This window comes from Atractosteus spatula, chromosome 26, assembly GCF_055471065.1.
Source record: "Atractosteus spatula isolate fAtrSpa1 chromosome 26, fAtrSpa1.hap1, whole genome shotgun sequence".
Lineage (NCBI taxonomy): Eukaryota > Metazoa > Chordata > Actinopteri > Semionotiformes > Lepisosteidae > Atractosteus > Atractosteus spatula.
Window position 1 is genome coordinate 8,020,021 of NC_142731.1, and position 26,132 is coordinate 8,046,152.

The 26,132-nt window shown below is 42.0% G+C and overlaps 3 protein-coding genes across 3 annotated transcripts; all 3 read left to right on the plus strand.

Moving 5' to 3' along the window:
* Positions 1-1,007: 1,007 nt before the first annotated feature.
* Positions 1,008-2,283, plus strand: LOC148814766 (interferon a3-like). The gene is made up of 5 exons (XM_088906457.1): positions 1,008-1,139; positions 1,567-1,641; positions 1,731-1,880; positions 1,969-2,043; positions 2,176-2,283. Exons 1-5 carry the CDS (start codon positions 1,008-1,010, stop codon positions 2,281-2,283), a joined length of 540 nt encoding a protein of 179 aa, XP_088762583.1.
* A 2,542-nt stretch (positions 2,284-4,825) lies between these two features.
* LOC148814767 (interferon a3-like) lies at positions 4,826-7,631 on the plus strand. Its single transcript, XM_088906365.1, has 5 exons — positions 4,826-6,095; positions 6,523-6,597; positions 6,687-6,836; positions 6,925-6,999; positions 7,132-7,631. Exons 1-5 carry the CDS (start codon positions 5,964-5,966, stop codon positions 7,237-7,239), a joined length of 540 nt encoding a protein of 179 aa, XP_088762491.1. The 5' UTR covers positions 4,826-5,963; the 3' UTR covers positions 7,240-7,631.
* A 3,295-nt stretch (positions 7,632-10,926) lies between these two features.
* Positions 10,927-12,541, plus strand: ifnphi1 (interferon phi 1). The gene is made up of 5 exons (XM_088906445.1): positions 10,927-11,058; positions 11,402-11,476; positions 11,584-11,745; positions 12,088-12,162; positions 12,404-12,541. Exons 1-5 carry the CDS (start codon positions 10,927-10,929, stop codon positions 12,509-12,511), a joined length of 552 nt encoding a protein of 183 aa, XP_088762571.1. The 3' UTR covers positions 12,512-12,541.
* The last annotated feature ends 13,591 nt before the right edge of the window (positions 12,542-26,132 follow it).

Sequence of the window (26,132 nt, forward strand, 5' to 3'; positions counted from 1 at the left end):
TTTCACAAAGAGACAAAAGTGAAAGGTGACGCAACAGCGCCGCGTACACGTTCCATTCGTCCCAGGTCGCAGGCTGGCACTGAAAGCGAAACCCCTTGACGTCATGGATTTGAAAACCCTGCCGGAGAAAGCGAGCAGCTCCGGGCTTCCCAGCGGCCGCAAACCGAGCGGATTTAGCGCCGTTTTTTCACTTTTCGTCTCTCTTTCCCTCGAGCGACCTCTATGGCTGCAGCGCATTAACTTCGGAAAGTTGCCTTCAAAGATGAAAGGAGAATTAAATTCTCTTTATGGAACCCAAAACGGGGATGAGATTTTCTTTCTTCAGTTGCACAGCTACCCGAGAACGCCAGACGAAGACCTCCAGCGATGTCTGCGGGACAGTTGTGCAGACGCACTGCGAAATGAAATAAGGCATCAGCGATATAATACAGATACGCAGATATTTTTAATTGTGAAGATCCTTACAAAGCGTTAAGCGTGGGCAGCACAACTAGCGCTCTGACCCCAGGCTCTCTCCCTGTCTGCGTGTCTCATGGAGAGCAAGCTGGGGTCTGCGAAAAGATCATTCCTAATGCAAGAAATTGTAAAGGGTTAATAAAGTAATGTTATAATTATTATAGAACAGACCTTTTGGGATGTTCGGGTCTTGATATCTGCCTCCCGTGAAACGCTCAAATAAAATGACAGTAAAACAAACAATTAACAGACGTTTAAGTATTTAATCAGTAAGAGCGCGAGTCCGATACAGAGCACGCTTTCTGAGTGCTCCTTCCGACGGAAACTGAAAGAGAAAGCAGAGAGCCGCCGGTGAAAACTTCCCGTTTTCACTTTTCACACCTAGCGCAGAATCGCCTTTATTAGCGGGACAGGCGGGCGAGCAAGATGGATCACAACAGCACACCGAGCATCTGTCCGAGAACAAGCAGACCCTCTCCTCGCTCCTGCTGCGCTCTCTTAATTAAACCGCTTCGAGCTCAATTCCTACTCACGACCGTACAATCCCGACGATGGAGACGACAAGCCTGTGGAAATGCCTGTTTCTCGTGCTCTGCAGCCAGACCTGCGCTCTGGGATGCAGGTGGATTGCGAACGGATATAATATCGTCAGCAAAGACGCCTTATCGCTCATCAAGAAGATGGTAAGTTACACTTCAGAGCGCATGTCGGGGCTTGTCAATATTCTCTCAAAACGACGAAAATAGTAATGCATGACGCTCAGAAGTTAAAGCATCTCCTATTGTGCGAATAAATTAAGAATTCGCAATATAATTTCGCGAACGTATGCAGAAAAGGTTATCACTTGTCTTATTTCTTGACTATAAAAAATGTCGTTTACATAGATGTGAACCAGTACAAAACAGATTTAAAATAAGCTTGTGTGGATTTATCCAAGGTTGTGTAAAACATCGAATTAATAAGATGGAATGTAATCATGCTTACCGTGTATTTACAGAGAAGCCGATTCCTGCATCAGCGAGCGTTGCAAAAAAACAAAACAAAACACACGAATGTTATTTGACTTGTGAAGACGAACTTGAGTCAAGATGCTTTGTTCTTTGCTTGCAGGGCGGAGAGACGGTCATGGACACGGGAGATGTCGGCTTCCCCCAGCCGCTGTACAATCGCGTCAGAAAGATGAGCGTAAGTTCTCCCCCACAGGATTATCATGAAATTGTATATTTATACTGCTAATAATGCAGGTACTCACCGTCTTTTATTCGACGTAACAGACGGAACATAAGACTGCGTTCATGGATGAGACCCTCCATCACCTTCTACGCCTGTACGCCGAGAATCTGGACTCTGTGACCTGGGACAGGAGTCTTCTGAACAAATGGATAGCTGTCATCCACCGCCAGGCTCGCGAACTTCGGAGCTGTGTGAGTACCAGGGGGGCGTGGAAGCCCGATGTAATCGTTTTCAGTCGACAGCCGGACGAATGAATAATGACTGATCTCGTCATTACAGGAAGCGTCCCAGAAAAGAGACGAGAACCTGCAGCTGTACTTTAAGAAGCTGAACGAAAACATTCTGAAAAAGGCGGTAAGGACACCCCTTTGCTCCCCAATTTATTGGACATATCGCGTTCTCTTTTCTCCTCCCCCCCAGCACGACTTTGAGAAGAAAAATAGAGCGATCGTCATTCATAACAAGGGCTTTGTTTTTGTTTTTCAGAAATACAGCGCCAGTGCTTGGGAAATCGTCAGAACACACACGTTTCAACATTTGCAAGAACTGGAGAGGCTCGCCGGTGGGATGAGGAAAGAAATGCAGACTGTCTGAGACTTAACCTCTCAATCACGTTGGACAAGGTTTACTGCAGCTGGAACTGCAGTCGCTGTAAAAACCAAGAGTGAAAGAGACCAACCAAAATATTTATTTAAAAAGATATTATTTAAAATTTTGAACTATTTATTTTATTTATCTTAAGTAATATTTATGGCTATGTATTTGATAAGTGTTTAGAGCAGAATTTAACTTATTTTATATATTTTTTTATACCTCGGAATGCATTTCAAACTACTTTTTGATACAGTTTTTGTACTATTTTTCTTTGCCAGTGACAACATGAAAGGAAAGCCGGTTTCCGATTGATGTGTATGTTATTTAATACTGAATATTTATTAATCAGTGTGTAATAAGTATTACTGTAAAAAATAAACCAAGCCTCTCTTTTAACTTGCTATTGACAGTATTTTATTTCTGTATATAGTATTGTACGTGTGAATTGTAATAAGAAACCAGAATCATTTTTAATCGAAACATTGGAATAATGACCAATGCATCTGACAAAGGATTAAAAACACTTGTATATCCTTACAGATACAGACATACATCACTGTTGGTATATTGCGCACCCAAATCTGAAAGTAAATGTTCACGACCATGGTTTTCTTGAATTGTGTTAAAAGGTTAGTTTTTGAGAAAGGTTTTCAATATGTATTTTTTTTTTGGCCAAAGACATCGAGAAAACGAGGTAAATAAGGATTTTAGGCCCAGTTGTTCCACTATCACAAACCTCGGTGTCATGTCCATTTGAAACGTATTCTACCTCCCTGTATGTATTTTTATTTTTTGGGGGTTACTTGAATTTACAAGGAAAAAAATAATCCAGATCACAATGAATTACTTGCAATGGGTATAGCATGTTTGATGGCGGCATCTTAAAAATAAAATTCAGTCAAAATATTTGAAAAGCTCAGTATTATTGCCGTTTTTTTCTGATCTTATTACTTTTAATCATATTAAAAAATAATAATTCATATATTATAATGCATTTATTACGACTTGTGTGTCTGACGGAGAGGATTAACATACACGCTTACAAATACAAGAAGTGTTTCACTGTAGGGGTTGTACGCGGACATTTGAAAGTAACGTACAGTATACTACAAGGTTTCCATTTGAAAAGCAACCAACTTCCCTGTGTGCATTTTTCACTGTTGCTCGTTTGCGTTTTACTTTATACGAATAAAAAGTCATCCAGATTACAATTACTTGCACTGGGTACAACATTTGTTTTATGGTGCCATTTGAAAAATAAAATTGGAAAAGCTCAGTATTATTGCGGTTTTGCTGAACCTATTAACCAGTCAACATTTCTCAATGTGCCCTTTTTTAAATGGTGTCTGCAAGAAAAACAGAAACAGATCTTGACTAGTTAATGCATCACCATTCCCCTTGCGATTTTAATTTTGCACAATAAATCTTTGAATTTTACAAACCTTGTGCGGTATTTTAATTGTTGCCCTGCATGACGGGATATAATGCGCAGGAGCGGACGACCGCAGCTTGTCCTGTCACAGGGCCGGTCATGGCAGACTGATCTGTCCGTATCGGAGGTTACAGAGCGCAATGCAAGTCAGACTCGAACCCGAGCTGAACCAGGGGGAGATGAGGCAGAGCAGCGCTCAGAGCCCGTTCTGGACTCAGCTACACGGTCTTAGACATCCTTTTTGAATACAAATCCGGATCATGTTCCCCCCCACACAATAGAAGCCACGAGGGAGTATTGGAATTAGTCAGAAACGTGCGATACAGATAAATTCTGTTGTTTAAATTCTGTACTCGATCACGATTGGTCTTTTTTTTAACTGGGTGGGTCTGTGGGTCAGGATCTGCGCCTGTGGCTGGAGGGTTGCCGGTTCGTATCCCGCAGCCGGAAGAGGAAGCCCTTAGCTGCTCCAGGGGCGCCGTATAAATGGCTGACTCTGTGCTCTGACCCCCAGCTTCTCTCCCTGTCTGTGTGTCTCATGGAGAGCAAGCTGGGGTCTGCGACAAGACAAATTCCTAAAGCAAGAAATTGTATACGACCAATAAAGTGATCTTATTGGGATGCTCCACAGCAGCAACAGAAAGAGCCGTAATAATGAACATTTTCACCCCCATTTCAACGTGCCGATTAAAAGTGTGGTGTGCTGCACATTGAGGGGCCCTGGGGGGGGGGAGTGAATTGGATACGACACGGGCCGGGGACAAGCTGAGAGACTAAGGAAGTGTGACGTTACGCTACACAGCTTCCCACAGCGGGAGCAGATATCCTCGCATCTCTTCTCACTTTGCTCAGTTACCTCCCGGACGGAGCTCCAAAGCGGTTGGTTTTTTTTCGACCCGGTGCTCCTGCCCGTTATAAGGCTACCTCCACCATTATCGCTTCCTTGGTCGTACAAATCCTTTAGGAACCTTGCCGGGCCTTATTAAAATCACCCTACACATTCCCAGAAGGGAAATGCCACGCAAAATGAAAAGGTGACGCAACAGAGCCCGGCTGTGACGTTCACTTGGCACACAAGCGCCGCGACGTCATCGATTCGAAAGGGCCGAAGAGAAAGGGAAAGCACGGGCGATCCCAGGCTGCACCGCGGCGGCCAGGCGCTGGGATTCCACGCTTTTCGCTTTCCTTCTGCTCGAGCCGTGTTTCACTCCGCTCCGCCGGAGAGATTCAGCGAGGGACGAAATCCAATTTCGATGCAAGACGGGGATCGATAAAGCAAAGAATATCATGCAAGTTCCTACATTTTGTTTGAATTATTCGTAGATTTCGTGAAGACGGGCAGTAGGATTTTTAATTATTATGCTTAAAGTCAAATTTTAGCCTGTTTTCTGAGAGGACTAAGACGACTAGTTTTCTTAGACTCTTAAAGGAGATCAGTCGCTGTACTGCGTGACTAGTGAAGAAATAGACGTTTCTTCACTCGATCAAAACTTGCGTGCATTAATACGAGCATTGCTTCACTATCACTGTGAACGGAAAATGCTTCTGCAAAGACTTGTTTCTTTCCAAAAATTACGGTTCGTATCTAAAAGCAAACGATCTTTTTCGGGTTTTTAACCTGGTTTGTTACACTGAAGTGAGAGAAGGAAAACATGTTCTTTTCTACATTGCGTCTAGTTAAAGTCCGGCTTAGTTTCTTAGAAGATCTCGAATAAATCTACAGTAAACCTTATTTACAATAGTATTAATAGCGGTTAGTGTTGGACATATGGTTCTGATGTTTAAAGCGATTGTGTAATGGTGTTGAAATTAGACAAAATGTCCGCGCGTTTCAAGGTATACGCTCAGTATAAATTCTCAGATAAAACTACAAATTATGAATATTGTATACATTTTAAAACACGCCTATATATACTTGGATTCAAAGTCGCAAATGTAAATTGAGATCACAAAGTTGATCTTCGAACACAGACCGTGGTAAGAGCGTCTTCCATACAGGAGCTGTCGGATTTGGAAACCGAAAGTAAAGACCTGAAAAAGATTCCGAGCGGCAGCTCTCCGGTTTTCACTTTTCACACCTAGCGCAGAATCGCCTTTATTAGCGGGACAGGCGGGCGAGCAAGATGGATCACAACAGCACACCGAGCATCTGTCCGAGAACAAGCAGACCCTCTCCTCGCTCCAGCTGCGCTCTCTTAATTAAACCGCTTCGAGCCCAATTCCTACTCACGACCGTACAATCCCGACGATGGAGACGACAAGCCTGTGGAAATGCCTGTTTCTCGTGCTCTGCAGCCAGACCTGCGCTCTGGGATGCAGGTGGATTGCGAACGGATATAATATCGTCAGCAAAGACGCCTTATCGCTCATCAAGAAGATGGTAAGTTACACTTCAGAGCGCATGTCGGGGCTTGTCAATATTCTCTCAAAACGGCGGAAATAGTAATGCAAGACGCTCAGAAGTTAAAGCATTTCCTATTGTGCGATTAAATTAAGAATTCGCAATATAATTTCGCGAATGTATGCAGAAAAGGTTATCACTTGTCTTATTTCTTGACTATAAAAAATGTCGTTTACATAGATGTGAACCAGTACAAAACAGATTTAAAATAAGCTTGTGTGGATTTATCCAAGGTTGTGTAAAACATCGAATTAATAAGATGGAATGTAATCATGCTTACCGTGTATTTACAGAGAAGCCGATACCTGCATCAGCGAGCGTTGCAAAAAAACAAAACAAAACACACGAATGTTATTTGACTTGTGAAGACGAACTTGAGTCAAGATGCTTTGTTCTTTGCTTGCAGGGCGGAGAGACGGTCATGGACACGGGAGATGTCGGCTTCCCCCAGCCGCTGTACAATCGCGTCAGAAAGATGAGCGTAAGTTCTCCCCCACAGGATTATCATGAAATTGTATATTTATACTGCTAATAATGCAGGTACTCACCGTCTTTTATTCGACGTAACAGACGGAACATAAGACTGCGTTCATGGATGAGACCCTCCATCACCTTCTACGCCTGTACGCCGAGAATCTGGACTCTGTGACCTGGGACAGGAGTCTTCTGAACAAATGGATAGCTGTCATCCACCGCCAGGCTCGCGAACTTCGGAGCTGTGTGAGTACCAGGGGGGCGTGGAAGCCCGATGTAATCGTTTTCAGTCGACAGCCGGACGAATGAATAATGACTGATCTCGTCATTACAGGAAGCGTCCCAGAAAAGAGACGAGAACCTGCAGCTGTACTTTAAGAAGCTGAACGAAAACATTCTGAAAAAGGCGGTAAGGACACCCCTTTGCTCCCCAATTTATTGGACATATCGCGTTCTCTTTTCTCCTCCCCCCCAGCACGACTTTGAGAAGAAAAATAGAGCGATCGTCATTCATAACAAGGGCTTTGTTTTTGTTTTTCAGAAATACAGCGCCAGTGCTTGGGAAATCGTCAGAACACACACGTTTCAACATTTGCAAGAACTGGAGAGGCTCGCCGGTGGGATGAGGAAAGAAATGCAGACTGTCTGAGACTTAACCTCTCAATCACGTTGGACAAGGTTTACTGCAGCTGGAACTGCAGTCGCTGTAAAAACCAAGAGTGAAAGAGACCAACCAAAATATTTATTTTCAAAGATATTATTTAAAATTTTGAACTATTTATTTTATTTATCTTAAGTAATATTTATGGCTATGTATTTGATAAGTGTTTAGAGCAGAATTTAACTTATTTTTTATATTTTTTTATACCTCGGAATGCATTTCAAACTACTTTTTGATACAGTTTTTGTACTATTTTTCTTTGCCAGTGACAACATGAAAGGAAAGCCGGTTTCCGATTGATGTGTATGTTATTTAATACTGAATATTTATTAATCAGTGTGTAATAAGTATTACTGTAAAAAATAAACCAAGCCTCTCTTTTAACTTGCTATTGACAGTATTTTATTTCTGTATATAGTATTGTACGTGTGAATTGTAATAAGAAACCAGAATCATTTTTAATCGAAACATTGGAATAATGACCAATGCATCTGACAAAGGATTAAAAACACTTGTATATCCTTACAGATACAGACATACATCACTGTTGGTATATTGCGCACCCAAATCTGAAAGTAAATGTTCACGACCATGGTTTTCTTGAATTGTGTTAAAAGGTTAGTTTTTGAGAAAGGTTTTCAATATGTATTTTTTTTTTGGCCAAAGACATCGAGAAAACGAGGTAAATAAGGATTTTAGGCCCAGTTGTTCCACTATCACAAACCTCGGTGTCATGTCCATTTGAAACGTATTCTACCTCCCTGTATGTGTTTTTATTTTTTGGGGGTTACTTGAATTTACAAGGAAAAAAATAATCCAGATCACAATGAATTACTTGCAATGGGTATAGCATGTTTGATGGCGGCATCTTAAAAATAAAATTCAGTCAAAATATTTGAAAAGCTCAGTATTATTGCCGTTTTTTTCTGATCTTATTACTTTTAATCATATTAAAAAATAATAATTCATATATTATAATGCATTTATTACGACTTGTGTGTCTGACGGAGAGGATTAACATACACGCTTACAAATACAAGAAGTGTTTCACTGTAGGGGTTGTACGCGGACATTTGAAAGTAACGTACAGTATACTACAAGGTTTCCATTTGAAAAGCAACCAACTTCCCTGTGTGCATTTTTCACTGTTGCTCGTTTGCGTTTTACTTTATACGAATAAAAAGTCATCCAGATTACAATTACTTGCACTGGGTACAACATTTGTTTTATGGTGCCATTTGAAAAATAAAATTGGAAAAGCTCAGTATTATTGCGGTTTTGCTGAACCTATTAACCAGTCAACATTTCTCAATGTGCCCTTTTTTAAATGGTGTCTGCAAGAAAAACAGAAACAGATCTTGACTAGTTAATGCATCACCATTCCCCTTGCGATTTTAATTTTGCACAATAAATCTTTGAATTTTACAAACCTTGTGCGGTATTTTAATTGTTGCCCTGCATGACGGGATATAATGCGCAGGAGCGGACGACCGCAGCTTGTCCTGTCACAGGGCCGGTCATGGCAGACTGATCTGTCCGTATCGGAGGTTACAGAGCGCAATGCAAGTCAGACTCGAACCCGAGCTGAACCAGGGGGAGATGAGGCAGAGCAGCGCTCAGAGCCCGTTCTGGACTCAGCTACACGGTCTTAGACATCCTTGTTGAATACAAATCCGGATCATGTTCCCCCCCACACAATAGAAGCCACGAGGGAGTATTGGAATTAGTCAGAAACGTGCGATACAGATAAATTCTGTTGTTTAAATTCTGTACTCGATCACGATTGGTCTTTTTTTTAACTGGGTGGCTCTGTGGGTCAGGATCTGCGCCTGTGGCTGGAGGGTTGCCGGTTCGTATCCCGCAGCCGGAAGAGGAAGCCCTTAGCTGCTCCAGGGGCGCCGTATAAATGGCTGACTCTGTGCTCTGACCCCCAGCTTCTCTCCCTGTCTGTGTGTCTCATGGAGAGCAAGCTGGGGTCTGCGACAAGACAAATTCCTAAAGCAAGAAATTGTATACGACCAATAAAGTGATCTTATTGGGATGCTCCACAGCAGCAACAGAAAGAGCCGTAATAATGAACATTTTCACCCCCATTTCAACGTGCCGATTAAAAGTGTGGTGTGCTGCACATTGAGGGGCCCTGGGGGGGGGGAGTGAATTGGATACGACACGGGCCGGGGACAAGCTGAGAGACTAAGGAAGTGTGACGTTACGCTACACAGCTTCCCACAGCGGGAGCAGATATCCTCGCATCTCTTCTCACTTTGCTCAGTTACCTCCCGGACGGAGCTCCAAAGCGGTTGGTTTTTTTTCGACCCGGTGCTCCTGCCCGTTATAAGGCTACCTCCACCATTATCGCTTCCTTGGTCGTACAAATCCTTTAGGAACCTTGCCGGGCCTTATTAAAATCACCCTACACATTCCCAGAAGGGAAATGCCACGCAAAATGAAAAGGTGACGCAACAGAGCCCGGCTGTGACGTTCACTTGGCACACAAGCGCCGCGACGTCATCGATTCGAAAGGGCCGAAGAGAAAGGGAAAGCACGGGCGATCCCAGGCTGCACCGCGGCGGCCAGGCGCTGGGATTCCACGCTTTTCGCTTTCCTTCTGCTCGAGCCGTGTTTCACTCCGCTCCGCCGGAGAGATTCAGCGAGGGACGAAATCCAATTTCGATGCAAGACGGGGATCGATAAAGCAAAGAATATCATGCAAGTTCCTACATTTTGTTTGAATTATTCGTAGATTTCGTGAAGACGGGCAGTAGGATTTTTAATTTTTAATTAGTATGCTTAAAGTCAAATTTTAGCCTGTTTTCTGAGAGGACTAAGACGACTAGTTTTCTTAGACTCTTAAAGGGAATCAGTCGCTGTACTGCGTGACTTGTGAAGAAATAGACGTTTCTTCACTCGATCAAAACTTGCGTGCATTAATACGAGCATTGCTTCACTATCACTGTGAACGGAAAATGCTTCTGCAAAGACTTGTTTCTTTCCAAAAATTACGGTTCGTATCTAAAAGCAAACGATCTTTTTCGGGTTTTCAACCTGGTTTGTTACACTGAAGAGAGAGAAGGAAAACGTGTTCTTTTCTACATTGCGTCTAGTTAAAGTCCGGCTTAGTTTCTTAGAAGATCTCGAATAAATCTACAGTAAACCTTATTTACAATAATATTAATAGCGGTTAGTGTTGGACATATGGTTGTGATGTTTAAAGCGATTGTGTAATGGTGTTGAAATTAGACAAAATGTCCGCGCGTTTCAAGGTATACGCTCAGTATAAATTCTCAGATAAAACTACAAATTATGAATATTGTATACATTTTAAAACACGCCTATATATACTTGGAATCAAAGTCGCAAATGTAAATTGAGATCACAAAGTTGATCTTCGAACACAGACCGCGGTAAAAGCGTCTTCCATACAGAAGCTGTCGGATTTGGAAACCGAAAGTAAAGACCTGAAAAAAATTCCGAGCGGCAGCTCTCCCGTTTTCACTTTTCACACCTAGCGCAGAATCGCCTTTATTAGCGGGACAGGCGGGAGAGCAAGATGGATCACAACAGCACACCGAGCATCTGTCCGAGAACAAGCAGACCCTCTCCTCGCTCCAGCTGCGCTCTCTTAATTAAACCGCTTCGAGCTCAATTCCTACTCACGACCGTACAATCCCGACGATGGAGACGACAAGCCTGTGGAAATGCCTGTTTCTCGTGCTCTGCAGCCAGACCTGCGCTCTGGGATGCAGGTGGATTGCGAACGGATATAATATCGTCAGCAAAGACGCCTTATCGCTCATCAATAAGATGGTAAGTTTGTCAATAAGAGTGAAAACGTCAGCTGCTGAGTGTCTAATTCCTTTCTCGCTTGTCTTACTTCTTAAATGTAGAAACAGTTTGGTTTAGTAAAAAAAAATCTAACTCAAGTTGTTTTTTTCAAACACGTTGTGTGGCTGGCTCTACTTAGGATGACAGACGTATAAAACATGCGTGTTTATTTCGATCACGACTGATCACGATTTCGCCATATATATAGCTACGCTATTCGTTGTCAGAGACATCCTTTATCCTTTGCAAATCTGTGTCCAGCTAGTCTGCAATAACGATAAGTTAAACGCGTGAAGAACGAACTTTTAACGGTCTTCCCTTGCAGGGCGGAGAGATTGTGGTGGACACCGGAGATGTTCGCTTTCCACAGCCGCTGTACAGACGCGTCAGGAAGATGAGTGTAAGTTCTCCCACAAGTCTTCCAGCAGGATTATCGTCATTTATGTATTTTGAATATGTAAACTGCTAATAACCGAGGTACTAACTGCTGCTTATTTGCTATTACAGACGGAACATAAAATTGCGTTCGTGAATGAGGACTTCCATCACCTTCTGCACCTCTACGCCGAGAATCTGGACTCGGTGACCTGGGACAGGAGTCTTCTGAACGAGTTCACAGAAGTCCTCCACCGTCAGGCTCGCGAGATGCGGAGCTGTGCTGGAACAAAGGTAAACCGCGTGTTGACAAAAAAAAATATGATTATGACTGTATTATGATAAAAAAAAATGTGGCGGGGCACGCATGATTCGTCGTTTAAATGTAAGTGTCTGTATATAGGATTATGTTTTTCTTTTAAAAAATGGGAAAAGCGAGGACATCTGGTGATAGTTCTGCAAAATTACAGCTCAAACGTGTGGTTTTTCCCCCAATATCAAACCAGATCTCGCTTGTAGACGCCGTCTCCTTTAAATGTGGAGCCCACTAAATACCACGACGGCGCTTAACAGATAATGCGGTGAAAACTGGTATAATTGGCTACAGCTTATTAATATTTACTCTTATTTTTACAGCAAGCGCCGAAGAAACAACATAAGAAACTACGGGCGTACTTTAAGAAGCTGGAAGAAAGCATTTTGAAAAAGACGGTAAGGAGTCCTCAGTCAGGCGTATTTCTCGCCAGTATATCGGTGCGCACAAACAAGCACTTGAATAAGACAACGATAAAGAGCGAGGTGGCCTTTTCCTTCTGTTCAAGTCTGTAGGTTAGAGTTGGGAGGCATTTTAATACGTTACTAGTTGCTCTAAAATAGAGGCAGTCGCCGTCATTACTGGTGTCGTTACCGTTAATAGTAAAGGATCTGTTTTTTTTTTTAAATTGTTTTACAGAAATACAGCGCTGATGCTTGGGAGATTGTCAGGAATCACGTCATCAGACATTTGCAAGAACTGAACCGACTCGCCGACCTGATGAGGAAAGAAATGCAGAAACTGTAAAATCTTCCACGGCTTCACATCTCCGTCATATGCAGAAGCGTTTTATTAGGGCTGCCGTTGTAGCCGGCCTTACATTTAACAATGAAAGACCAAACATATCAGATTTATTTATTTATTTAATATTTATTTTTTAATGTATTTATGTATGTATTTATTTATAATGTATTTGCTGTCTTTATATTGATGTGTTTAAGAATATAATTACTGTGTAAAAGAAAGGACTTCAAAAAGTATCACTTTTATAGTTTTTTTTACAGTTCAGCATTGATAGTGAATAATATGAACAAACGTCGACTTCAGATTGTATTTAGTGATCTGTATTTGTAAATAAACTAAAAACATTTTATACATTACTTATTTGTCTTTGAGCACAATCTCGTCGGGTTTGGAGGTTTTTCTTAGCTTTAGTACTTTATATATTCCTGCATGTGCGCGTGGGTGAATTGTATTGGGTACAAAACCCACGTTTTTTTATATCGTTCCTATATGCAGCTATGTACTTAAGGGGATGGGGGGGGGGATTATAAAACAGATATGTATACTTACAGATAGTAATTATTTCACTTCGGGTGTGTTGCATACTCACAGGGTGATTTAACATCAAATGCGAAAATGTTCTCTACCGTGGTTTTTCTTGAATCGTGTCAAAAGGAAATGCAAGAAAAAAAGGTTTAAGACGTTTTTGTAACCAACAAAAATGAGAAAGGTATAGAAAAGTATTTAAAGTCCAGTTTCCACACAATAGGGTTCAGCGCAATATCCAATTGGAAAGTATTCCCTTACCCCTTCTCACTTCAAAAGCTAATCGATACAGATTGTAATCAGTGGCTTGCACCCGACCTGACATTTTCCGATGCCGTTTTTTTTTGTCCAAACAAAATCCCTTCCATCTATTTTCTAATCATTTTATCCAACAAAGGGTTTTGGGAGGAGCTAGAGCCTGTCCTCGCAAGCAATGAGGGCAAGGCAGGACACATCCTGGATGGGACGCCAGTCCATCCCAGGACAGAAACCAATTCGCACCACGGCCAGGAACCAAAGAGGTCTTTGGACCGTGGATGTAAGTGGAGAATGAAAATGGGGAGAACTCCACACAACACCCCAGGACTTGAACCCTGGGCCCTAGAGCTATGAGGCAGTGATGGTCCCCACTGTACTACCTGCTATGAATATCCATCACCACACCAGCACCAGTTGAAGTCTATCAGGGCTGCATTTCTTAACCTACTATCCTGTAAACAGTGCTTAAATGTATGGTGTCCGATTTAGAGTTTGTTTTTATTTTGATAGTAATGTATTACAACAGAGAAGGCATTTCTATGTTTATATAAAAGCTGTAAAAGTTGTTCTCCTGCGTGACAGGATGTAATGCACAAGAGTGATTCAAACGACCAGAGCTTGTCCACAACGGGGACAATCACCGCAGGCTGTGACCCCAGCAGGGACGCGTCCACACCAGCACTGGGAAACAAAAATACAGACTGGAACCTGAGCTGTCTCACAGGCACTTGAGCCAGGGCAATGCTCAATTCAGTTCAAATCCATATCCACAGAAAAATGATACTTCATTCCAAATATGAAAGAAAGCACAGCTTACCATCTCAAATCTACAGTATTAATAGGACATTACTCCTGCAGGATATGCACTGTTTCCTGCTATGGAGAAACATTAGTAAAAGAAAAAATGATCAAAATTCATTAAAACCTTATGCAATATTTTTAAAATAGTTAAAAATGCAAGTAGGCTTGTCAAACGGGGATAACAGTGAATAACCGTCATTGTTTCCCTCAAGGATAAATTAAAGCTATGTTAATTACAACCACTCCGCCCCAAAGTCTTTAAAAAATGCGCACTCGTGGATATTTAAGAGAGACGATGGCTCTAATACAGCATGATACGCTACGATACAGAGCCATAATGTACACAACTGGAGACCACATTCAGTGCTTCTCCAGCTCTTCAGAGGTGAACATCCGGTGTATTCCATTTCAATTTTAGGTGGCACAACTGACCGCAATTTAGTACAATTTAGTTCATTTACCCGCCGTGCTAACACTTTCTGCTCACTTGTTTTAAATGACGTTTTGAAGAAAGTGTCCTCGGCTAAGTGAAGCGCGCCACCTAGAGGACAAAGTATGGAAGAATTCATGCTTTACGTTTCTCGCAGAGCTCGGGCGCCCTTTTTTAAAAAAACGGGAATATGGCGGGTTAAAGGGAAGGGTTATTGGAGAAATAGTCAATAAAGACTGTCGAACAAGGGCATGCGTTTCAACAGGAACGGCAGTTATGTCGTAGCATAAAAACGCAGTTAAAATTCATTAAGAGTCCAAGCAATTCATCTTCTTATCGGTATATGTTGCAACTGTACATTAGATTTTCAGAAAAAAAACGGTGAAAGATTAAACAAATGAAATCCATTTTCATTCCCACCGGGGAAAAAAATAAGTTTTCCAGCTCTAGGGGAACTTGTATCAGAGCTACACTGCCACTCCACATGGTTTGGCCGCTGTATTGATTAATACGGGGGTTTATTTATAGCGGGGTGGGATTGAAGCGCAGACGTAATCTTCCTCGCATAATAACACTGGAGATCTGCTATGAATGATTCACACCACCGCCTGGTGTGAATACCGTAGCTCTGAAATCCAAACTATGACCGTTTTACAAACTAGGGAAAACCTCCGGGGAAACCTGCCCTTTCCGTTCAGGACAAACCCGTACTTAGCCTTCAGCGTTCTCGTAGGCCGCTAAGGCTACGTGAGGTACCTTCACGCACGAAGCCTGCAAAATCTACCATATTTACAGGAGATGCAGTCTGTTGTTCGCTCGCCACGGCTAGGCAGAGTTTCTGGGCGGTATTTCTTCCATGGCATAAAATAAGCAGAAGGGGTCGCTCAGGTAGTGTCCTTACCAGGATTCAAGAAGTCATCACTGAAATACCGAAAATACTCAAACATTTCGTTAACAAAAGGCTTCATAGATCGACTCAGTTAAATGGGGGTGATGTATAGTCAGTTACCAGATAAGAAAACTGGGTATTATAGTGAAAGCTATCCACGTATGCATGAGTGACTATAAAAGTAAGAAGGGGTTCTCTGCTGTAACTGGACTTAACATAACGCAGTATGATTTCGAACTTTTTTTTTTGTTCAGCAGTGTCATTTTCCATGAAGGTGTTGCATTTTCTTCGTCCAGAAGGACAGTCGCTTGAAAGGGGGGGAAATAAAACTGACTGAGCCGAGTCACCACAGCCGGACACCTCCTCATTGATCAGATTTTGCCTGGGGGGAGTTCTTAAAATACTTTTTTTTTTACCAACATAGCCGCGACCTGGTACTCCGAAGCCTCCAGCTCTGAATTCGGTTGCAGCGGCAGACTGGTACCGAGTCCGTTGACTTGCAAGGCGCGACATCACCCACGTCACGCCTTTTGGGTTTCAAGGATCTCGTGCCAGGAGAAATCCTTCCAGGGTTCACGAGAGCCGTTAGGTTTCTTGCTGCATTTTCTGTGAGCACATAGGTTATGTCAGGGTCAGATTTATAATAATTGTCTACACTAATAGCGCTTTTCTGGACACTCCACACAAAGCGCTGTACACGTAATGAGGACTCCTCTCCACCACCAGTGTGCAGCCCCAGCTGGATGATGTGACAGCAGCCATAGTGCTCCAGTACACTCCCCACACACCAGCTCTCAGTGGGGAGGAGAACAGGAGAAGCCAATTTAAAGATCACTACTGGGATGCAAAACAGAAAACACATTCGCTTTAATTTCACCAAAGCAGTCTGCGCTGACGAGAAAGATGTTATTTTTCTAGCTGTCGCATATTCTCTTATTCTCATTCGTCGTGGGCAAAGAGCTGGTACTTTTCTTTGGGTGTAACTATTGACGCATTCAAACGCATTCCGCTAATACGACGAAAAAGCGTAATTTCTCCATGTGTTAAACAAACGCAGATTTCTCGTGGCAAAATAAATGGAGCTAAATGTGGGATCTGGAATTCTAGACAGGAAAACAGCTGCACTACCTTTCAGCCTGGTTATCACATATTCTGGAATCGATTATCGGTGGAGACGCTTTGGGTGAAGGCGACAGCCGAAGAACTTTTCTTGATCACAGTCTCATTCATTGAAACGATGATCAGTACGAAAACATGTGCTTATTTGCAATAATTTTGACTACCGCAGTGTAAAAAAAAAAATAAAAATCTACGTACAAAAGGAAGTGTCAAGTATGTACATCTTTCACTTTGGTGATCAAGAGGCTTTGTTGTTAATATGGCTTTATTAAGGCCCGCGCCACATCCACAGCCCCGCCACGCGAAAACACGTTACAAAACACGAAAGTCAAAACGGAGCCGGCGAACATCTGAAGTAACAAACACTAGGTGGTGCTTATGTAGCACGTACGTAAAGGAGGGAAAGCGAAAGTTTCCGCAGCTCTTACCTGCAGCTTTGAATAACGAGTTCCGCTACTATCGAGGTACTGATGTTTTTGTCATGATGGATATTCCGTGGGAACATGGGGCAAAATAAAGGGAAAAATATGAAGATGCAACCGAAATAAGCACGGAACTTAATCTCCGCAATAGCTCTTATTTCCTTAAGTAACTCGATTAACTTCAATACTCTTATCTTGCTAAATGCGCACCGCTGAGCTACCGTATTGTGAATGTACCTTCCACCCTGCAGGAACACACAGAGGGAGTTCTTCACATGCTCCCCGCTACAGGTATAAATCCCTCCTCTCCACACCGCTCCCCAATGATCCATTTAAATCAGGAATCCAGCCTTCAATTAATTAACCAGTTTATTAATCAACCAATCAACGAAACAGTGAAGAGGCGGGTGCCCTCGTGTAGTAGTATCACGACGTCAGCAAGGTTCACGTGATACCCACAGTCACTAGCACACAGCAAAGCGACTTCACACGTCCTGTGGAAAAATAAACCTCCTGTACAAAAAAATCTAATATAAATAAAGAAAAGAGAAAGAGATTTTTTTTTCTCTTCACAGAACTGAATGCATCGCCAAACATCAGGAAGGAATGTTTTGAAAACAGAACGAAGTCCAAAAGCTTTTTTCCAGTTTCAATGCCTGTGTTGCGCATGTGCGGCTTTGGGAAAAATCAGGGGACGAAGGTGCGAAATATCCGCTCACCCGTTTTCTAACAGCTCCTTCCAATCCAGTGTCGGCAAGGTACACCCTGGACGGGACGACAGTCCATCGCAGGACACACACAGACACAAACACATATTCACACCAGGGCCACTTTTCCAGGAATCCAATCATCCTAAAACCAGTATGTATTGAAACTGGGGGAGAATACCACAGCCCACGGAGGAACCTCAGGGAAAACATACAAACACCACGAAGGTAACGTCCCAGGTCTGGTGTTGAACTCGGGGCCCTACCCCTGGGCCACCTTGTCACCGGTGTGAAACCTGCTCATTAAAATGAATTCTAATTAAACGGCGAATCATTAACTGGCACACGCGAACACAAACCAGGACGAAGTAGTTTATAACTCTTAAGATAAATGTTAAGAAACATGTTATACTTTATTCTGCTTACATGGGCAGTAACACGTTGATGTATTATATGTGCTGGGTTGTTTGGGTGTCAGTGAAGCTTCTAGGGGGTGTATTACAAGAGAGCTCTGTTCTGTTGCAGTGATTGATTTTCAGTTTCCTGCCGAAATTAAATCGAGAACCCCATAATCAATACATATTTATTCATGGATCACCCAGTTGAGAAACCAGGTGTTTTGTGTCCAGCAGCTTCCGACGAGCTCTTCTTTATTCTTCTGGAGGTGGGGGGTGTATTTGTGAAAGAGCCCCAAAAAAAGCAACTGATACAATCTTCTCTCCTCTGTGTCCGACAACCGTCCGAAGCCCCCGGTGTGGAGCGGTGGCTCTGTGGCTCAGGATCTGCGCCTGTGGCTGGAAAGTTGCCGGTTCGTATCCCGCGGCCGGCAGAGGAATCCTACTCCGTTGGGCCCCTGAGCAAGGCCCTTAACCCCAGCTGCTCCTGGGGCGCCGTATAAATGGCTGACCCTGCGCTCTGACCCCCAGCTTCTCTCCCTGTCTGTGTGTCTCATGGAGAGCAAGCTGGGGTCTGCGACAAGACAAATTCCTAATGCAAGAAATTGGCCAATAAAGTGATTTCTTATCTCTTATCTGCGCATTAAGTCGCACTGAAGCAGGTGTTAGAGAAGAGTTGGATATCAGCTTCAGGAGGCTGGGCAGAGCAGAGTTTTTTCAACGCTGTGTTCTGCACAGTTTATTTTCTGTCAGGGAGAAGCGCAGATTAGTATTCGATTTTTTTTTTAGAAGAAGGACTTTATACACCTGCTTGCCTTTTTCGAAAATGCGTCGGGTGAAAGATGGGTTAAATAAATGCGCATCAAACGCCATATACTTCTTGTTTCGGTAGTGGACATCACTAAACTGACCATCGCTAAAACTCATTTACTAGTTTTCGAAGTGTGGGTCTGACTTTGTGTTCTGGGTGTGATGGAGGCATCGTCAGCGTGCAGGGCGGTTGTGCATTTTGTACAAGTGTGGTGTGATATTACGTTATCCCATGAAATCACGCACCCCTACAACTCGGTTAATTCCGCAGGGCCAGAAGTCTTTTTCGAGGATCAGCCAATCAGTAAATCAAGTCTGATGTCTTCACCGGTTGCTGCCTCTCTGCTAATTCTTCCCTTCAAAAAGTTCCTTTTTAAGTTTTAATTGGGTCGATTTATCCGTTTACGTATTGCCCGAATTGCACTAATACTTAGATGATGTAGGAAGGGGTCTCTGGTACCTTGAAAATGCTTTTCTTTCGTCTACAGTCTCCGAAAATGATTACTTTTCTGTCTGTTCGATGTGGTTTTGTTGGATTGTAGGGAAACGAAACGCAGGGATAATTGACGTCGACGTTATTTCAGACCTCAATTAACGACCCAATTCGTTTGAAGGTGACATCGCTGCAGCCTTGGCACTGCCACATATCGAAAACCGCTGTGGTTCAGAGCGAAAGCGCTCCGGCCTTTCTGTGCTTCTCCGCACCGCAAAACGTCATTAAAAGACATCTGTAGCGGATACCGGGGGAATTCGATATAACGCGTCAAGCACCCCAACCGGTGTCTCCCTCTTAGGAATCTCGGATTCTCGATTATAGGTGCTAGAAAAGGAGAGCACTATTTTAGTCAATTTAACGTTTTCAACAGCTACCACATGGCATCAGATTTTAATAGATCGATCAACTTTGATGATACAATACTCAATTCAGGGCTCTGTCAATATCAGCAGGCTCTTCAGGTCCTTAGGCACCAAAATAGCCCCCAATCACCAAGCTGGACGGTCAGGACGATGGTCTTCCGCTTGGTTTTCACAACAATAAAACATTTTATTACAAAAAGGCCAACTGTTGCCCCGATCTGTCCAGAGAACATCCTTCCAGCCTTTTGGATGCTCCTAAGCAAACCTCAGTTGGATGGCAGAATTCTTGTGAGAGAGAAAGAATATCCTCCCTTCATTACCATTACCCTTCCTATCCAGTCTTTTCCTGGGGATGAGGCAGGAGCACAGACATTAGCCCAAGAGAGAGAGGTCTGCAGATTTTTTAATCAGATTCTGGGGTTCTCTGTGACTCCGCAGGTACAGTCACTGTGATCCTGAATTGATTTTCCCATTTGTAGATTATTTGCCTGATACTATGGTGGCTTGTGGGAGCCCTGTATGTTTGGAAATAGTTTTGTGACCCTCTTCAGACTGATGGATGTCAACTACTCTTTTTCTTAGATCATCAGAAAACTTTTGTTTTATTGTTTTGCCATGTTTCCACTTACCTGTGTGGTGAAGACCAAAGTCACAATGTTTCTGACAATTTAAAAACTCAGTTCTTAACTACTTGATTCTAGTTACTCCTTACTTGTATTAAGTAAACTTAAAGGTTTATTTATCATTTCACCTACAAGGATTCTTGACGATTCACTGTTTCCTACTTTATACGCCATCCATCCATTTTCTAACTACTTCTTCCAATTCAGGGTTGGTGAGGAGCCAGAGTCTGACGGACATAAGGCAGGATACACCCTGGACGGGACACCAGTCCACTGCAAGGCAGACACAGACACAGACATGCACACGAGAGCCAATTAACCCACCTGTATGTTTTTGATTGTGTTAGGGAATCAGAGCACCAGGAGGAAACCCACACAAACAACATGCAGACTCCACACATATCCCAGGCCCCCAGAGCTGCAGGGCAGTAATGCATCAACACTGCATCACTGTGCTTTATACTGTCCCCCTTTGTACATCATCGTGTATCAAATACCATTACACTTGTAAATATAAACCCTTTCGGTTATGTAAGAAAAGACTGATTTCTAGTAATCAAGGGTATTACTGAACTTGTAAATCCCATGATTATATTGGGGGTTAACAAACATTTTCTCTTCACCACGGGCATATGAGCTAAAAATGGAAAGTAATTTCTGCAAAAAAAAAAAAACAAAGTAAATGCAGCGACTAGGTTTTTTTAAAAAAAAAACCTCTGTAGTTATATATTATAAAGATGAATGCACTCCGTTCAACACTAACCTGAGGTTAAATCACTTAATCAGCATTTTCCTTATTGAAGAATGTTTCTCTATTTACTGTACAAGTAAATTATAAATTCGGGGCATAATGATTCCGCAAAGAATGTTTTAAAACCACCTTGTGTTTAGGTATTTGATCCGGGACTGCAAGCGGTTCAGATTTAAATTTGGAATACTTGATAGAGCATTCGTGTTCTGAAATAAATGATACGCTGTCCTGGTCATCGGTTGTATTGCTACCCTAGCTGATTCAACGCCGATTTTGTACTGCATATTCTTCAATTTTATTTCTCCGGGGCTGGCCTTTTTCCAAAGAAATGTTTAAAGAATAACACAGGTGGATATTTTGTCAATTGTTATCCAAAAGTTAACGCAGTATAAGATCATTCAATGAAGAACGAGCTATTCATGTCAAATTGGTTCAACAAGCGATTCAATGATCAATTATTTATTGGCTAGCCCTAACACATTTGCGTGATGTCTATAAGATATAGAAAACATTTTACCAGTTTGCATTTCCCGCAACTGTAGATATTGAAACAGACACTTGATACTAGACAAATAAAAAGATACAATTTCTAAAAACCTGCCAGGTGTCCGAAACATGTCAGTCTTCAATAACGACATTTCTCCTGGGTCAAAATTACTTTGGAATTACTTTTTTTAATTTTTCCAATTAATTCGTTGGAAAATGGTCTCATCGACTCAACAGCTGTAGAATAAATAATGCAACGTCACCATAACGTTACCATATCCCCAATTAATTTTTAAACTTTTGTGTTAATGAAATGTATTACTGTGGATAATTTCCATGAATCCGTTCGGGACTGTGCAATCTGAGTGTTTTGTACAGTACAGGAACTGAAATTAGAAAGATACATGATATACAATTAGGAAAAGGAACCATATTGCAGATCTCCTCTCTGTATTTTCTAACTTTCCAACCACTCGCAGAGGTTTAATTTGTTTAATTAGAAATCTAATTAGTGTTTTTGTTAAGATTTGAATGGATTTATTTTGAATTTATTCTAGACTGTGAATGTATTTTAGATTTTTAAAAAGACAGACAGCAGTTTGAAACTGCATAAGTGAAAATGCAGAAGAACTGAAACACAAATTGGACATTTCCCCCAACACGGGGAAATCATCCGCAAATAGTATGAAAAAAATATATAGTTTTGAAACGTATGGAAAGGAGTATGGCTTTATAAACCCGGCTGGTGCACTCTAGAAAATCATAAATCGGAGTTCTACTTCTTTGGCAGCAGGATTAACATTAATTCATCAAATCTGTATTTCAGATCAGAGTAGATTATATCCTTCTATATATTTATTTGCTTTGATCAATATCCGACTCTTGCTAAATGGCTCTGCAGAAATTAGTGACGCTCAGCCTGGTTCTGTTTCTCTCTGTGGAAACGCAGTCTCTGAAATGCACTTGGTTGGAGCATCAACTGGGAAACATAAACGACAAAAGTATCCAGGCTTTGGAGAAAATGGTAATACATCTTAACTAAGAAGCTCCACTCCGAATATGATTTTTTATATTCTGCAGTTTATTTTTCCGTTGTACTTAATTTCGTTTTATTTTCCTCTAGGGTGGAGATTTCCCGGTGGAGTGCGTTTCACAAATTATCACCACATTCCCAATGGATGCTTTCAAGACAGCTGAAAATGTCAAGGTTAACATTTTTTTAAACTTCAGTTCGATGAAATCAGAACACATTTCGGCTTCAAGTGCTGGTGGATTATAAATACTCTACAAGCACATACAGATATTCCTGCGTGCATTAGTAATAATTGTTGGGGTTTTTTTCTTCCAGAACGAAGATATTGTTCTCACTGGACTAGAGACCATGAGGTGCGTGCACAACATCTTCAACAAAACTGAGCACCCTGCGACCTGGGAAATCTCTGAACTGGAACGTTTCCAAGGCCTCCTTTATCGCCAGATCAGACAGCTGACACTTTGCGTAAGTATCTCTTACTGCGTTCGCTCCTCTGTCATTTTAAGTGTTAAGTGTATACATTATCACACGGAACTATCGCACGATAGAACATGTTCAGATTTTTGTGGGTTTAGTTAACTCCAGAATGAAATCTGCTCCCCATTTTCTGAAACTGTAATGGAAGGCTCCACTAAAAGCGAGCAAGCGGGGCCGTTGGAAACGGGAGAAACCGGTAGATGGAGAGAATGCAGTGTTTTTATGTAACCTGTGATTCTTGAACCTTAGCTGTCCAGACACTGAACAGACTGTGACACGGAGACGTGAGATTTTTGCTCCTTGTCCTTTGCAGGCAGGGAGCGAAATGAAACTCTCCGGAGAACCGGGTCGCCTCGGCGTCAACGTGGTTCTGAAGACAAGCTTCGCCAAGCTGGAGAAGGTCCTGAGAGATAAGGTACCCAATCCGCGAATCATCCGGAACAGGTTTTATTCTCATGGTGTAACTTTAAGAATCATAGTTAGTGTCGAGGTGTAATTGCTTTGTAGTGCAACAAGCACTTCTCATCAATGTCAGTGATAGTGCGAGATGCAGCTTCTCTCTCTGCCGGGCTCCAGCAGTGCAGCACAGCTGTGCTGGAAACGGACGTGATCACCCACGTGACTTCTAAAGCCTCGTGTTCTCACCCCCCAGGACTACAGCTACTGCGCGTGGGAGAGCGTGAGGACGGACCTCCGTCGCGCACTGGAGCAATTTCAGGAATTCCTAGAGAGCAACAAGAAGTAAAGATGAAACTCCATGAAGAATGAATTCCTAACCCACGGCCCATGTCAAAGGAACCTATGATTATTTATTTTATTTATTCGCCTATTTATATATATATTAATTTATTTTGATATTTATTTTCGATGTTTCTCGATGTATATTTGTGATGACTTTTTTAACAGTTGCAATCTGAAGTTTAAATAAAAAAATGTTACATGCACTTTCTATGACATGGTGTGTTCATTGTGTCTGTGCTCCATATAGCCTCGTAGTCCATGACGTGCTTTCGGGGCAGGTCGCTGCGTTTTGGGTCGCTCTCAGCTGCGTGCTTTGAATGTCTTTGTCAGAACTGTGTAACAGTTTTCAACACAAACAGTATCTGAAGGCCAATTCTTTGAGTTATGGTGGTGGAGACTAAAACTCTCCAGCTGTCATGAGTTCGCCCGGCTCCTGGCCTACAACCTTCAGAAGGGCTGAGCACTGCGGCTGCGTGACGCGCCGATCGCACAGGAGGTTGTTTGGGGCGTCCTTCCGTCGCACCTTCATGACGTACCACAGTCCGATTCTCCATTGCTCTGCACAGTCTGAAGATGAAGATAAAAACTGCAACAATAACCATACAAGGAATCTACATAAACCCTGCTTCTTAGTTTGGACAACACTTGATAGATACTGCCTTCACAAACAAGGCTAAAGAAATAACATTTAACGTGGTGCAAAGGTTTTAGCCGGTTAAACTACCACTTTCTAGATTTACACAGGAACAAAATGATTCATGTGTATTGTGTACGGGTGGAACAGAAACTCTCACACATTTATTACCTGCACGTATATAATATAATATAATATAAAATAAGGTTGTTTTGGATAGGCTTGCAAAACTTTATCTTTAAGCATTTAAATGTGAGATTTAAGGAGTCTGACAGTTGGTTATACTTTGCAAATGATACAATTACAGTAATATGGCACATATTATAGTAAAATACTGTATGTATAGTAAAATGGTAATATAGTAATGTGGAATAAATTAGTAATCATATGATAATATGGAGAAAAAACATTTATAATGTGTTATACATAATGGGCAAATATCACATGCACAAAACAATGCTCTATTGCTACTGCCTCCTTTAATGCTTATGAGGTGGAAATGGAGTACAACTCAAACTGCATTAAAATTTGAAAATTAAACAAAAAACAACTGATTTAATAATAATAATAATAATAATAATAATAATAATAATAATAATAATAATAACACTTATATTGCACTTTTCTGGACTCTCCAATCAAAGCTCTTTACAGGTAATGGGGACTCCTCTCCACCACCACCAGTGTGCAGCCCCACCTGGATGATGCGACGGCAGCCATAGTGCACGACAAATACCTTATTATACAAACCTCCTCTCTCCATCGCATTCATTAGTAGTTCGGGTGGGGAGCTGCGTCAGCAGGCTTAGACTGCAAGGGAACAAGTAAAGGTTTCTTCCAGGCAGAAAAGAAATTCACCCGAAGAAGGCTCCACAGCCGAAACGTTGTGTTTCTTTTCTGCTCTGGTCAGTGTGGAATAAACCGTTACGTGTTCCTTGATTAGGATCTAACCGAGAGAAGCGAGTTGAGTCTGAGACTGAGACCTACTACTGGGGCAGTAGATTATTCAATATCTATTGCGCTATTATGTAACCTTATTTTGTAACTTTAATTTTGTTACCCCCCCCCCGTGAGCTCGTAGAAAATACATTTCATTGTAAATGCACGCTGTATTGTTGTGCGTTTGATCAATTGGTTAGATAAGAGTGCAGGAGAAGAAGCAATAAACAGCAAGTCTGCATCCTTGCTGTAGTCTAAGGTGGCCCTGATATACTTGATATCTTTTCATATTTTTTACTTTAAAACCAAATTAGTTGTAGTGCACTATACAATACCCCCAAATCACTTATCCTAATATTATGGAATCTTAGGATATTAAAATAAGGCTGCAATCTACAATAGCAAGAGTGAGTAGAGTACTTAAGGAGCAATAATCGTATTGGTCAAACGTTTTATTGTCAATTACTCGCTGACACATATCCAAAGGGACTTACATTTGTACTCATTTTTACACATTTAGCAAACCGAAGAGATCAGATTCAAGCTGCTAGCTCAGGGTTCGAATGGTCTGAACACGTAACCCTCCAGTTATGCGCTCAGAGCCTCTAACAGTACTTTATAATGCAACCTATTTGCAACCTGGTGAAAATGCACATCTGTCGGTTTTTGCTTAAGCCGAGACACGGTTATGCAAGGAATCCCCAATGAAGAGACAGGTGGACCCTG

What these genes read in the sequence shown, in the direction of transcription:
- LOC148814766 (XM_088906457.1), top strand. Translation starts at nt 1,008, where the DNA reads ATGGAGACGACAAGCCTGTGGAAATGCCTGTTTCTCGTGCTCTGCAGC. An exon ending in CTCGCGAACTTCGGAGCTGT is followed by an intron (nt 1,881 to 1,968) that starts GTGAGTACCAGG and finishes TCGTCATTACAG; the next exon opens with GAAGCGTCCCAGAAAAGAGA. An exon ending in AAAACATTCTGAAAAAGGCG is followed by an intron (nt 2,044 to 2,175) that starts GTAAGGACACCC and finishes TTTGTTTTTCAG; the next exon opens with AAATACAGCGCCAGTGCTTG.
- LOC148814767 (XM_088906365.1), top strand. Translation starts at nt 5,964, where the DNA reads ATGGAGACGACAAGCCTGTGGAAATGCCTGTTTCTCGTGCTCTGCAGC. An exon ending in ATCGCGTCAGAAAGATGAGC is followed by an intron (nt 6,598 to 6,686) that starts GTAAGTTCTCCC and finishes TCGACGTAACAG; the next exon opens with ACGGAACATAAGACTGCGTT. An exon ending in AAAACATTCTGAAAAAGGCG is followed by an intron (nt 7,000 to 7,131) that starts GTAAGGACACCC and finishes TTTGTTTTTCAG; the next exon opens with AAATACAGCGCCAGTGCTTG.
- ifnphi1 (XM_088906445.1), top strand. Translation starts at nt 10,927, where the DNA reads ATGGAGACGACAAGCCTGTGGAAATGCCTGTTTCTCGTGCTCTGCAGC. An exon ending in GACGCGTCAGGAAGATGAGT is followed by an intron (nt 11,477 to 11,583) that starts GTAAGTTCTCCC and finishes TTGCTATTACAG; the next exon opens with ACGGAACATAAAATTGCGTT. An exon ending in AAAGCATTTTGAAAAAGACG is followed by an intron (nt 12,163 to 12,403) that starts GTAAGGAGTCCT and finishes ATTGTTTTACAG; the next exon opens with AAATACAGCGCTGATGCTTG.